The 13,340-nt window shown below is 33.9% G+C and overlaps 1 protein-coding gene across 1 annotated transcript in view; it reads left to right on the plus strand.

The window, feature by feature from the left end:
* CSMD3 (CUB and Sushi multiple domains 3) overlaps positions 1-13,340 on the plus strand; it is a 1,015,135-nt gene that overhangs the window by 970,738 nt on the left and 31,057 nt on the right. The window contains 4 exon segments of the mRNA XM_032468125.1: positions 5,239-5,418; positions 6,664-6,837; positions 11,586-11,602; positions 11,604-11,760. Coding sequence (XP_032324016.1) covers positions 5,239-5,418; positions 6,664-6,837; positions 11,586-11,602; positions 11,604-11,760 — 528 coding nt within the window.

Consider the following 13,340-nt stretch of genomic DNA (forward strand, 5'->3'; position numbering starts at 1 on the left):
TAGCTTTGGCATTTCAAGCACTTTTGCCCTTTGAGAATTTCCCACCGGGGTGATTTGCAAATATACCTTTTATTTGCTTGATTGCCCAGCAGCAAAACACACACACACACACACACACACACACAGTTTTTCTGTTCTTTAAAAACTTCTGTCTGATCACATGTAGATATGTCTGCTGTGATTTACCTTGTCCATTTTCATGACTTCAGGAAACATTTTTGGAATAAACATAAGTTAATAATAATGGTGATGCCCCTACTTTTCTTCCTCATATCTAATCTGAGTACAGATACTGGGGAAAGGGAAAAATATTCCTCACATAAATTCTAACTGCTGATATTCACCAGCTTCAGATTATAGATGAGCTGAGAAATTGCACATTTAATAAATCTTTCTCTGGAAGTATGCCTCAAAAGCAGAAACTCTTCACTCTTCTCTACATCTATCCTTCTGCATCTCCAGACAGGTCCTTATCAGACCCACAGCCAGTGCTGAGTGTTAAGTTACCCCAAAATAACTAGTTTTCTTGTGGGTGAGTAAAACCATATATGATAAGATAGATATCATGGATTCAAGTCTCTTGAACACTTTGGCAGAGGAGTTATAGATGTTAAGAAAAACCCACAGAACTAAACCAAGCTGGAAAGGAAAGATAACTAGCCACAATACTAGGAAGCTTATAACAGTATCCTGATCTTAAAATTTGACTGGGAGTTTGAGATTTGCAGATACTGACTGCTATATATAAAATAGATAAACAAGTTTATACTGTATAGCACAAGGAAATATATTCAATATCTAGTTGTAGCTTATGGTGAAAAAGAATATGAAAAATGAATATCTGTATATTCACGTATGACTGAAGCATTGTGCTGTACACCAGAAACTGACACAACATTGTAAACAGACTATCCTCAGTAAAAAATAAACAAAATTTGGTGAAGTTCCCATCTGTAATGTTCAGACTGAGAGAGAAGATCTAAAAACTAAGCACAAGTAAATACTCACTATAAACATTTTTTTTTTTTTGGTCAGCACAGAAATCCTTCAAGATATTAACTGTATGGATCCCCATGCCTTTCACAAGGTCTAACCGGCAGACCACCTCTGGTACCGAGAGCACATAGGGTTTTTGGAAGAAGATGCAGTCTGTTCCAGGACAGGGCTTGTCAAGGAAGGAATGGTTGTCAGGTCTAAAAAGAAATATATGTTCATTTATTTCTTGGAATTTTTCGTAACCTACCAGGACTTCTGCTTCCAGCATGATCAGTGCCCTACATCAGGCAAGTCTTGACATTTGGGCCAAGGACAGTGTAGTTAATCATATCCAGGGATAAATGAAACTAAGACTTTGTTCCAAATAACCAGCCATTGGTCCTTACCCAGTCTTTTTTTTTTTTTACCAACCTGCAAATTCTCGAAGATTTTTTTTTCTTGTAGAAGATAGGTCAAGGAGATGGGCTAGTCTCACACAAGATAAAGAGGGGAACTATTCCAGCATGAAACTGGGGCAAGTGAAGCTAAAAAGTCATCTAAGTCTTCTTAAGGAGGAAGAGCTATCCTTCAGTGCAGTGGTTTTCAAACAGGGGTGATTTTGCCAAATGTCTGGAGATGTATTTGGTTTTGATGGTGCAGGTGAGTGGAGTGTGCTCTTGGTATCTAGCAGATAGAGGTCAGTGTTAAACATCCTTACTGCATAAAGCAGCCAAGAATTAATTGTTCCCAAAAGTCAATAGTGTCAGGGTTAAGGTTGAGAAAACTTACCTTACTGTGATACAAGAAGGAAACTAACTTTGGCATTGGGAAATTGTGTAGAATCAGAAGTGCTACCAGGGAAATGATTTGACTTTCTGGAACTTCATTCTGCTACAGTAGAACTCTGTTCTGGACTTGAAACCCAGCAAAGCACATGTGTAATAATGCCAAGCAAGGATGTCCATTGCTGCATTGTGTCTAGTAGGAAAACAGTGGAATAATTCAAATGTCAGTCACAGGTTACATAAATCATATTCTATGTATATCCACGTAAGGGAATATTGTGTCATTAAAAACAAGTTACATGGATTGGTATGTATTAACATGTAAAAATATTCATTAGATATTGAGTAAAAAATAAATTCTGTTGTATAAGTGTGGGTAATGTGATTCTATTTTATTTAAAATGCATGCTTGTTTAAGAAGTTAAAAGAGAAAGTTTTGAAATGCATAAATTGACTAGAATTACCATAGTTGTTCTTTATATTTAGTACAGAAGTTACATACTTAGATTTATCATAAATTATGCCAAGTGGGCATCAAATGATAGGAGCTACCGAGAAACCAGATTCAAACCTTTGAAACAATTTATGTGATTTTAAGAATTTGAGCTATTTAACCATTCCATACACAATTGTTCACTCATTTATTCTTTAAACAAATATTTACTTAATCTCTTACAGTGACTCATGCACTAGAATAGGCTCAGAGCATACAACTGTGTAGAAAAGAGAGTCTTTTTAATCTTTTTAAAAATAACAGTCTTCATGGAGGTTATTGGTGTGTGCGTGTGTTGTGCCCGCGCACAGTGTGTGCATTTGTGCTGTGTATTAAGGATTCTGGTGACCTTAAGAAAGATTTTCTTGAATTAAGCAACAGCACCCTATTATTACGCACTGATGTCACTGAATTTTAGGGTAAAGCCCTAAAGAGCTACTATTTTAAGGATTTGCTAGGAAAAAAAAAAAACGAAAGCCTCTTTTTGTTGCTAAGAACAAGCTGGTGGTGAATGAACTGACTTGTGAAGCAGGTGCTCTTTACAAAGACTGTTGCTATTGGAAACTGCCTCTTTGACTGGCCCTTGCTTCATTAGAAGCCACCAGACAAATCCTTCTGAAGCTGTTGTTATCAGGCATTTCATTCATGATGCTGCCAAGATATGCAGAACTCTTCCTCAGTGCTGTGCTAAAATAAACCCTCTGTCCTCTCTTTTGGTGGTTACATCTCAACTCATGTGCCTTACCACTGGGTTAGTTGTTCTTTCTTGCCAGAATTCTAATTCAATCTATAAAGCACTGTCCAGAAAACAACAATGTATAGCTGTTCTCTTTAACTCTCCTCATTCTTAATTTTTAATCTATAGATTAAAAATATAAAATAACTTAAAGTAAAATAAAACAAAATAAATTGAAGGCTTAAACTCATTGCTATATGATTACGAATTTTAAAACTGCAAAAAGGAATGACATCTTCTTGATAAATAAGCAGGATTTGTAAAACTCAGTTGTATAACTTAAAAATATTTTCCTCATCAATAATTAAAAGAACAAAAATTATCCTGTATACAAAACTTATTAGGAGTTAGATGGAAACACTCAGTGAGTGTGATTTCAGAAAACTATTGAGAGCTCTGAGGATTAGCTGGTGGAGTGTCATGAATATTGTTCTTTAAATGTCATTATTCGTGGTCTTAAAACTTCTTAGGCTCAACACATTAGAATAATATGGAAGAAAACTTGACATTCATAATGTTTAATATAATTTAATAAATATAATGTAATTTAATAGCCATTAGGGTCTTCCATGTCTTAAACTATTTTTAGTCTTTAACCCTAGACTTCCCCCAAACTGGGAAATATTAATTAAAAATAAAAATGAGACACTATAGCCCAGATTTACCTGGTAAAATTATTTGTCTTTTTATGAAAAAAACTTCAAAAGGCAAAAAAAGATACTAAGCAGCAAGTATGTCACATTTTTTGTCTCCAAAAAAGGAAAAGAAACCTTTTGTGTTTTCTTTTTTCCTTTTTTCCTTAGCCTCCACAATGTGTTTAGCCAACATGCTTATTAAATCATGTTCCTCAAAACTAGTGGTTTATTGGTTTATATATGATCTCTGCTATGCCCTGTTCTCAAATGCCATATTTAAATTTAATTCTGTTTTCTGTGCTGTGTCAAGTCTTGAAAGTTTTTGTGTGGCATCATAAATGACAATATTATGTGTATATATATATAATTTGAGCCAGCTTTATGAACCAATACAATTGACAGAAACTTGTGCCCAAAAGAGTCCTGATATTGGGGCTTAAAGCTCTGTGATCGCTATCTCAAAATTCTTAATGATTTAATCTTTGAATTTGTGTTTTGTAATTGAAGTACACCAGGACAGTGGAGCATGTGCTAAGGGTTTGGAGGCTCTGCTCATGTGCAGTCTGCCTCCCTCTCTCTCTGTCTTTCTGGATGGGTTATAAGCCTTTAGCTCCCCACCACCTGGTGCCCCTGGCCCTGTCTGACCTTCTCATTCCCACCCCTGTCCTGGGCCACTGATGCCCTCTGCCCAGCTTGCCCATCATGTCATCAGCAGAAGGAGGCTTGCATTGCACCCTTGTCCTCTCCACTCCTTTGTGGGGTCCTGGGTGCAAGCATGGGTGGATGTATTTATGGAGTCTTGGGGCATAGCAGGGCAGCAGCTAATCCTGTCCTGGACTGGCAGTAACAGGGCATATTAAGCAAGCACTTGACAAGAGGCCTCTCACTCACCCCCAATCCAGGAAACAAACACATTCCTGAATGGAGGTTGAAATTTATTGGGGGTTGTCCTTTCACTTGGGCTGGCAATGAGAGAATGGAAATAGGAAACTGATTTCTCTATCCCTAGCTATGGCGTTTTAACATTTCACTGGGCCCACAAGTTATGTATCTTGCCTTGTAGGTGAAAAATTCACATTTTTAATGTACTCATTCTTTAATTTGTTTAATAAAAATTATTTTTGTACCTAGCATTGTTTGAATTAAAAACTATTGTAATATCCATTTGAATGACACTGTGCAGAAAATATGCTCTCAGTCCAGCAAACCTGATTAATTAGAGATTTCAGTAGCCATATATAGGAATATAGATTGTAAATATTTTGTTAGAAATACTGATTCTATAGGATGGCTTCTCCATGATCATTTGATTCAGGTTAAAAGAGATTATTACCACATCAGAATTCCTTACAACATCATAGCATATTAACCCCACCTTTCCAGAGTTTAAATGACAGGTTCTGAACCATATGTATAGAATCTGTAATAAGTAACTAACCGATTATAATCAGGAATTGCCAGTGTGTGGTTTAAATACGCTTATGTTTTATCATTAAAATGAACATGATAACTAATTTTCCCTACTTATATATTGAGTATGCCATATGCTTACTATTCCTCTCCATTAAATACATGCCACATTAACCATCTGCTCTTCTAATCCAATATTGCTAGTAATCAGTTGTGGAGACCCAGGTATACCAGCCAATGGACTGAGATACGGAGATGATTATGTGGTTGGACAAAATGTTTCTTACATGTGCCAGCCAGGCTATACAATGGAATTGAATGGTTCCAGAATCAGGACTTGTACAACTAATGGCACATGGAGTGGAGTAATGCCAACTTGTAGAGGTATGATAATCGTTTCTTCAATATATCCTTTATTAATATGCAAATTTAATATATAAATTTAAATAGTTTTTTGGGTAGTGTTTCACATTTTTCTTCTGATACCAAAATGAGTACTGTATTTTATATTTTTAAACCATGTAGATAATAATATATAGGATTTTAAAATATTTCAACAAAACATTATATCTACTTTATGCTGTTTGTTTTTCCATTGGAAATATTTTCTATTTTTTGCTAATTTTTGATTACTTGTAGAATACTGTAGATGCAATATCAGACAATTTATATTATTTTATAATAATACTGATTTTAATTATCAAAATTTCTCATTCAGGTTCCTCTCTAAATGCCTATGAATTGCCCCTGTAATACTCCCTGATATAATCTAAAACAAAGAATAATTCCAATGTGTGTCCTTTTCTTCCTGATTACATAGTTTCCTAATTGGATCACTATGTTTATACAGCTAGTATATGAAAATACATGAACAGACATTTTATATTTTAGAAATTATTTCATACATTATTGATTCTGATAATGACAATGTTATAAAACTCCAAAAAGTTATTTATATATGTTACTCATCATCAAAATAAAATCATTCCTCATTTTTAGATTTTGTAATTGGTACCACCCCCCTTTTTCCCTCCATCTCTGTCACCTTATCCAACCCATCCTTACTTGAGGACAACTTAAAATATTTCTAAAAAGAATGTTTATAATTTTTATAATGCCTTTAAAAACCCTACAATAAGTTTTAGTGTATGAATCTAAGTGGTTAGTAGAACCAGTTTTTATATTTTAATGAGCTACATGATCTGTATTTTCAAAAATGTCACAGAATTACTCCCAAATGCCTTGCTACAATGCTGACACTGTATATAACCAAACACCCTGCTCTTCAGACTGTCTAAAGGTCACAGGAAAATAATTTTAAATGCAACCAATAATTTATCAGTAGAAGGTCACCCTCTATTTGCCTTCCCTTCAATGTCAGGCAGCTTGTTATTTTCTAAGAGAATCTCTGACAACCAGTAGCCATCATGTTGCCAAGAAGTAGTAGCATCCTAGAGGGATTAATTCCAGGGATGTTTCAGGAATACTACCAGGAGAATAAAACATGCCACACCATATTGTCCTCCAAAAGGTTAAATTAGCACATATGCTGCTTCTAATGATATTTATTTTTTTTAACGCTCAGGATATTTCAACAGCTGTGTCTAATTGCTTTTAATATAATTGCAGCTGTTACCTGCCCAACTCCTCCCCAGATCTCTAATGGAAGGTTGGAAGGAACAAATTTCGACTGGGGCTTTAGTATTAGCTACATCTGTTCTCCAGGCTATGAACTATCCTTTCCTGCTGTTTTGACCTGTGTAGGGAATGGTACCTGGAGTGGAGAAGTACCACAGTGCTTACGTAAGTATAATTTTCATAGTTAAATTATATTTTCCCATTTTCACTCTTTTAGAGCTACTTTATTGGCAATACACCTTGGCAATACATTTTGCTTGAACAAATATGAGATTGTTAAGCTCTTTCCCATGCATAATAGAAATTCAACTAGAAATCAGTATTTACTATATGTAGCTATTTTTAATGCAATCCAACCATTATATTCCTTCTGCTCTGACTAATTTTAGGCTAAACCACTTTGTTTGCAAGTACACTGTACATTTTACTTATCTTGTTGTTTTCGTTTTTGTTTTAGTTTGGGGACAATGTCCTCTGTGCAAGTTTATGTTCCTTGAAGTTTTTTGTTTTTGTTCACTACCTGTCTCTGGCATGTAGTACAGTCCTTGGCAGATACGAAACTTAGAATGCTATAGTAATTAAGACAGCATTCTGTAGGTGCAGGGATAGCAAGTAAACCAGTGTTAAAAAATAGAGAGCATGGAACGATTTATTGACCCTTGATATATTACAGAACAAATCAGTGGGGGAAAAAATAGACATTTCAATTAATTCAACAAGGCAGTTAATTCACACACAGACACACAGACACACAGACATAATCTTTGTCTTGCACCAAATAATAAATCAATGTCAAATTCATTAGGAACTTAAATATAAAAGTTTTAAAGATTAAAAGACTAAGTGTTCTTGGCATAAGAAAGGATATCTTAAAACAAGATGCAAAAGCTCCACCCATAACTGAAAAAGTGGAAAAAATAAGCTACATTATAAATTTTATTTTTTTATTATCAAAAGGCCAATCACAAACTTAGATAATATAATCTAATGCATGAAAAATAATAATAATATAGAGACTATATAAAGATTTCCTAAAACAAAAAAGATGAAACAACAAAAAATGGACAGAAGTCATGGATAGCTAATTCTTAATCACAGAACTGAAATAAAACAGTTTGACAATATCCTGTTGTCGAGGATGTAGAGCAGTGTAACCTTTTATACACATAGTGGATGTGTAAATTGACACAACCATTTATAAAACCCGTTGCTATTATATAGTAAAGTTAAAGCTGTGCAGAGGCTGTGGCCTAGAAATCATATTCCTGGGGATATGCCCTACACAGATTTTTAATACATGTGCATAAGGTGACATGTACGAGAATATTAATATCAGCATTGTTTTAGTGGTGAAACTAAACAATTCAGTGCTTAGGTCTGTGTATGACTGCTGTAACATTCTCAAGAAATGTATGGAAATGAGAAATGTAGAATTCAGGTTTAGAGAAGGTCTGTCATCCAGGCCTGAGAAAAGGGCTGTTATCTGGGAAAAGGCTCACAAGGACTTTCAACAGTATTGGAAATTTTCAGTTTCTTGAGAGGATGTTGCATTCACGAATAGTCGTTTTATAATATAGTGGTATTTGCGTGTGTGTATATATATATTCTTTTGAATGAATCACATATTTTAGTATAAAATAAATATATATTTAATATACATAGTACAGAATTATGATGAATAACTGAAGACGGTTATTAGGGATACTTTGGCATTGTTTATTTGAAGAGCTTCCTATTAAGTGATTGGAAATACTTGGCATGAATACCACCATTTTTCTGGCTCATCAAATCATTCATATCATACTCGCTACAGAGACATATTACTAAGCAATTATATTGAGCATGCAAGATAAAACTAATGTACTTCTGTAGTTTTGGTCTCTTAGAATGAAATTTATGCAACATTTAAAGAAGCTCCCTCTTGGTAATATGATTTATTAGAATAAGTGTGTTCCAGTGCCTCAAGGTTGATGTCATAAAAATTGGCCTTAAAATTCTGATTCATGCTGAGGATCATCTTAGAAAAGATCAATGTGTTTTCTAAGTGAGATTAGATACTCTATGGCTACTTCAGAATAGATAGAGACAAAGAGATATCACAGAGATGAGTTTATGATAAAGTTTGATATGAATGAAAAAATCTCAATTAAGAAGTTTCTTGATATAATGTTTTATTTTTGGTTCTTTTAAATGCAAATATAATAAAACACTTACTATTGACATTTAAATTATAACAAATATCCAAATATAATAAGGCTAACTTTGTCCCAATTGCTTTACATATATTATTTTTACTACACATAACAGAACTCCTGGGTAAGTATGTTTAGTCATGACATTTTAATAGATAATGACAATTGAGCTCAGAGAGAGAGGTCAAATTGTATGGACACTGTGTAAGTCTGCCATTGTTTAGGGGACCATCTACATTATTGTATGGCCTAAGGTCATGTTACCAGAGAAGTCTGACTTAAGAGACACTTCTTTTATTCACTGAATAGCCAAAGTCATTCGTTTTAGGTATTTAATAAAGAGAACAACTTTTCTCTTCAATTCTGTTCAAACTATGCCTTTTTATCGTAAAGTCATGTCATTGTGTACTAAAGCCTTTTGAAAATAAGCCCTGTGTCCTAAGCCTTTAAACCTGACACCAATAGATTGGTTTAGTACATGAAAATCTAAAGATAGAAAATGGGTGGAATGATGGGGGACTTGGAGGGAGAACTGAGGAGTTCATGCGGTTGCATCTCTCCTCCTTTTTTGTTGTTGAATTAAGATAAGATTCTGAGATGAATGACTCAGCAGAAATTTGAAAGAGAAACACGTTAGAAGTAGACTATGAAATAACTTAGTGATAGAAATGATTACTAAAGCTGAAATACCCACTAACAATTTTCACTGAGGAAATATCCATTGAGTATAAAATGTGTTTCAGGTACAAAGACTAGTAAGCCAAGGACCCTGGCCTGTGGGGTTTGACGTTACATTGCTAGAAGTGCTCGGATACCAAGTAGCACTGAGGCTTAATTATATCTAAGAAAAATTAAAACAAAACACAATAAATAAATGTTTATTTTACATGTGTTACTTTACTCTGAAAATTTCCCCAGTTTATTTTGTTTAAATATTTACTTTATGATTACTTTTAATTTTAATAAAAGCAAAAAAAGGGGGGAGGGCATAGCTCAAGTGGTAGGGTGCATGCTTAGCATGCACAAGGTCCTGGGTTCAATCCCCAGTACCTCCTCTGAAAAATAAATATATACATAAGTAAACCTAATTACCTCCCTGTAAAAATAAACAAATAAAATTTTTAAAAAATGTTTCCAAAAAGAGGTTTAAAAATCCAAATTTCTCCTAGAGTCTTGAATTTCAGGGAAGGTCTTTCTTTGAACATTGAGTTTGAGACAAAGGTATTCTATAATTAAGGTATTCATTTATTCCAGGTTGCCTGGAGCATTTCTTGTTTATTCTTGTTATCCTAGTGGATGTCCTATCCAGTTAATCCCCCTTTTACTCTCAAAAACATCTTGGTTTAGATGATGCATTTTAAGTTCATTCAACCTATAACCCTCTTAAGGCTGCAGTTATACTGAAAAATGTTTGGTTGTCTCTGTTTGCTTTATAGGGAAATAAGCTTTCAGGTGCTGAATCTTCAAATTTAAAAATCGAGTATACTTAAGCATAGTTAAAATGGTGAATTACATGTTTTGTATTTTTTACTACAATGAAAAATTGAAAGCAAATGCTGTATGTACTTTGCTTCACTTATCTACTAGATTTAAAACCATCTACTTTCATCCCCTGTTACATTTCTGCGTGCTCACTCTGTGTCAGCCTCACTGGCCGCCTTCTTCTTCCAGAATGCTAGATCAGACTCAGCACAGGGCTTTGGTAATGCTGTTTCTTCTTCTGGAATGATCTTCCTTCGGATATCAGCATGGCTGAATGCTTCTTGTCCTACAAATCTTTTCTCAGTGATAGACAACCTTGCCACATTGTTAAAATCCACTACCACTCCTCACCATCTATCATATCCATACCCACACACTCCTTATCTCCTCCTCCCACAGTGTTTTTCCCCCATAAGACTTACTACTTTCCCACATACTACTTTACTTATTATGTTTATTGTTTGTTTGCTTTCCTCACATAAGCATGAACTCCACAAGTGCAGGAACCTTAGTTTGTTTACCATAAGTCTAAGTACCTAAAATTACCTAGAATAGTATCTGATTTTTAGTAGTTAAATATATATGTTGAATAAAATCATGTAATCAACTTGTGTAGAAATACAGTCAAATTGATCTCTTCAGTATGGATTTGGATTCTGATGGCCTTCTTAAAAAAAAAAGAAAGCACTCAAAAACCCCCTACAATATTTTGAAGAGGAAGACAACAAAATACTGGGATAGGTGGCCTGAGTATCAACAAAACGGACAACTTGATCTTTTATATACATAAAAAAATACAGAGCAATCTGGAGAGTATATCCTAGAACCATTATGGGTTGTTTCTTTCTGAGAGCACTATCTGTGAATCACATGCCTTTTCAAGAATACACTCCAAATTTGCACCCTGTATATACAAATATATAATTTGTTTCTGGTTAATATCAAACAAAAGAAATACAAGAAATCTACAATTGTTAAGGTGGTCTACTGGGTGAAAAATGTTTAATCAGACTAATTTTTTTAATATTATGCTGAGTTGAGCAGTCAGCATTTATTCATGCAGACAAAAGCTAAAAAATTTTTCATTGGGATAGATTAACATAAAAAATTAATTGGGGTAGATTAACATAGATGGCATGTCACTTTAGTGCAATAGTCCAGTTATTTTCATCATTTTTCTAAACTGTTTACTCTGATGAATCTAAATCATTGTATTATTGTCTTTCTTTCCACTTCCAGCAAAGTTCTGTGGCGACTCCTGGTATACCCGCCCAAGGAAAAAGAGAAGGCAAAAGCTTTATATACCAGTCAGAGGTTTCATTCAGCTGCAACCCTCCATTCATATTAGTAGGATCAATCACCAGAATATGTCAGGCAGATGGCACTTGGAGTGGTTCATCACCTCACTGTATAGGTAATACTAGTTAAATATTGATAATGCTTAGTAATTTTGGAATTAATAGATAGTAGTGACATTTAATGGCTTTCTTTATCCTATAAGCTTTAGTTGGCTAAATATGAAAAATAAATGTACAATATAGAAGCAATTGGAAGGTGCTGAATATTAATATTGTTAAAACTTAACAAATTTTTAGTACTTAAAACTTCTAGAATTAACACTTCAAATAATACTCCTATTTATCAGTAAAATGAGGAAGAAAAAAGCTTCCAGATCAATAGCATCAAGTACTAACATTTGTGTAGATCTTTATAGTTAAGAAAGCATATTCAAATGAAATTAAACTTGCTTCAAAACTATAAAAAAAGTACAACTGATTTCAAAATGGCTGTAGGTATATTTCTGTAATCCTAAAATTATTTTATTTGTTGTTGTCTTTTATAATTAAAGTATAATTAATGTACAGAATCATTTAAGTTATAGGTATACAGTATAGTGATTCACAATTTTTAAAGATTATCCTCCATCTATAGTTACTATAAAATATTAGCTATTTTCTCTATGTTGTACAATATATTCTTGTAGCCTATTTAATATATAAAAAATAACTTGTACTTAATCCCTAAGCCTATTTGTCCCTCCTTCCTTCCCTCTCTCTACTGGTAACCACTAGTTTGTTCTCTATATCTGTTCATTTTCTTCTTTCTTGTTATATTCACTGGGTTTGTTGTATTTTTTAGATTTCACATATAAGTGATGTGATACAGTATTTGTCTTTCTCTGTCTGAATTACTTCACTTAGCATAATACTCTCCAAGTCCATCCATGTTGCTGCAAATGGCAAAATTTTATTCTTTTTTGTGGCTGAGTAGTTTTCCATTGTATATATACCACATCTTCTCTATTCAATCATCTATTGATGGACATATAAGTTGCATCCATATCTTGGCAACTATAAATGCTGTTATGAACATTGGGGTGCATGTATCATTTCAAATTAGTGTTTTTTGTTTTTGTTTTTGTTTTTGTTTTTAGATGTATACCCAGGAGTGGAATTACTGGGTCATATGACAGTTCTGTTTTTAGTTTTGTGAGACACTTTCATACTGTTTTCCACAGTGACTGCACCAATTTACATTCCCACCAACACTGTATGAGGGTTCCCTTTTCTCCTAAAATTAAATTCCATATCGAGTAACTAACCAACTAACCTGTCATATAAGCTAGCCAACTATGAGACCAGTAGCCTACTATTTTTATGCCTGAATCTGTTACAGGTGTCAGTGAAAAATGCTAATAACTGAGTCCTACTTCTGGGAAAAAAAATTTACTTCTTGAAGGGAATATTACCCTACTTGAGATTATAATTCGGCAAAGTCCTTGAGCAAATGTTTTATGCATGTGTTCCTCTTTCACATCCTTCATTTTTCCTTAACTTTTTATTCACAGAGTTAGTTGGATGTCAAGTACCTTTATATTAAAAGGGTTCAAAATTCAAGAATTGCATAATTCATATAAACTGCAGTAATTTCTTGCTTTAAGATTAGCAGACTTCTGCCCATGGAAAGATGCTATTAGGTCATACTCTTTATTAT

The sequence above is a fragment of the Camelus ferus genome, chromosome 25, assembly GCF_009834535.1.
Source record: "Camelus ferus isolate YT-003-E chromosome 25, BCGSAC_Cfer_1.0, whole genome shotgun sequence".
Classification (NCBI taxonomy): domain Eukaryota; kingdom Metazoa; phylum Chordata; class Mammalia; order Artiodactyla; family Camelidae; genus Camelus; species Camelus ferus.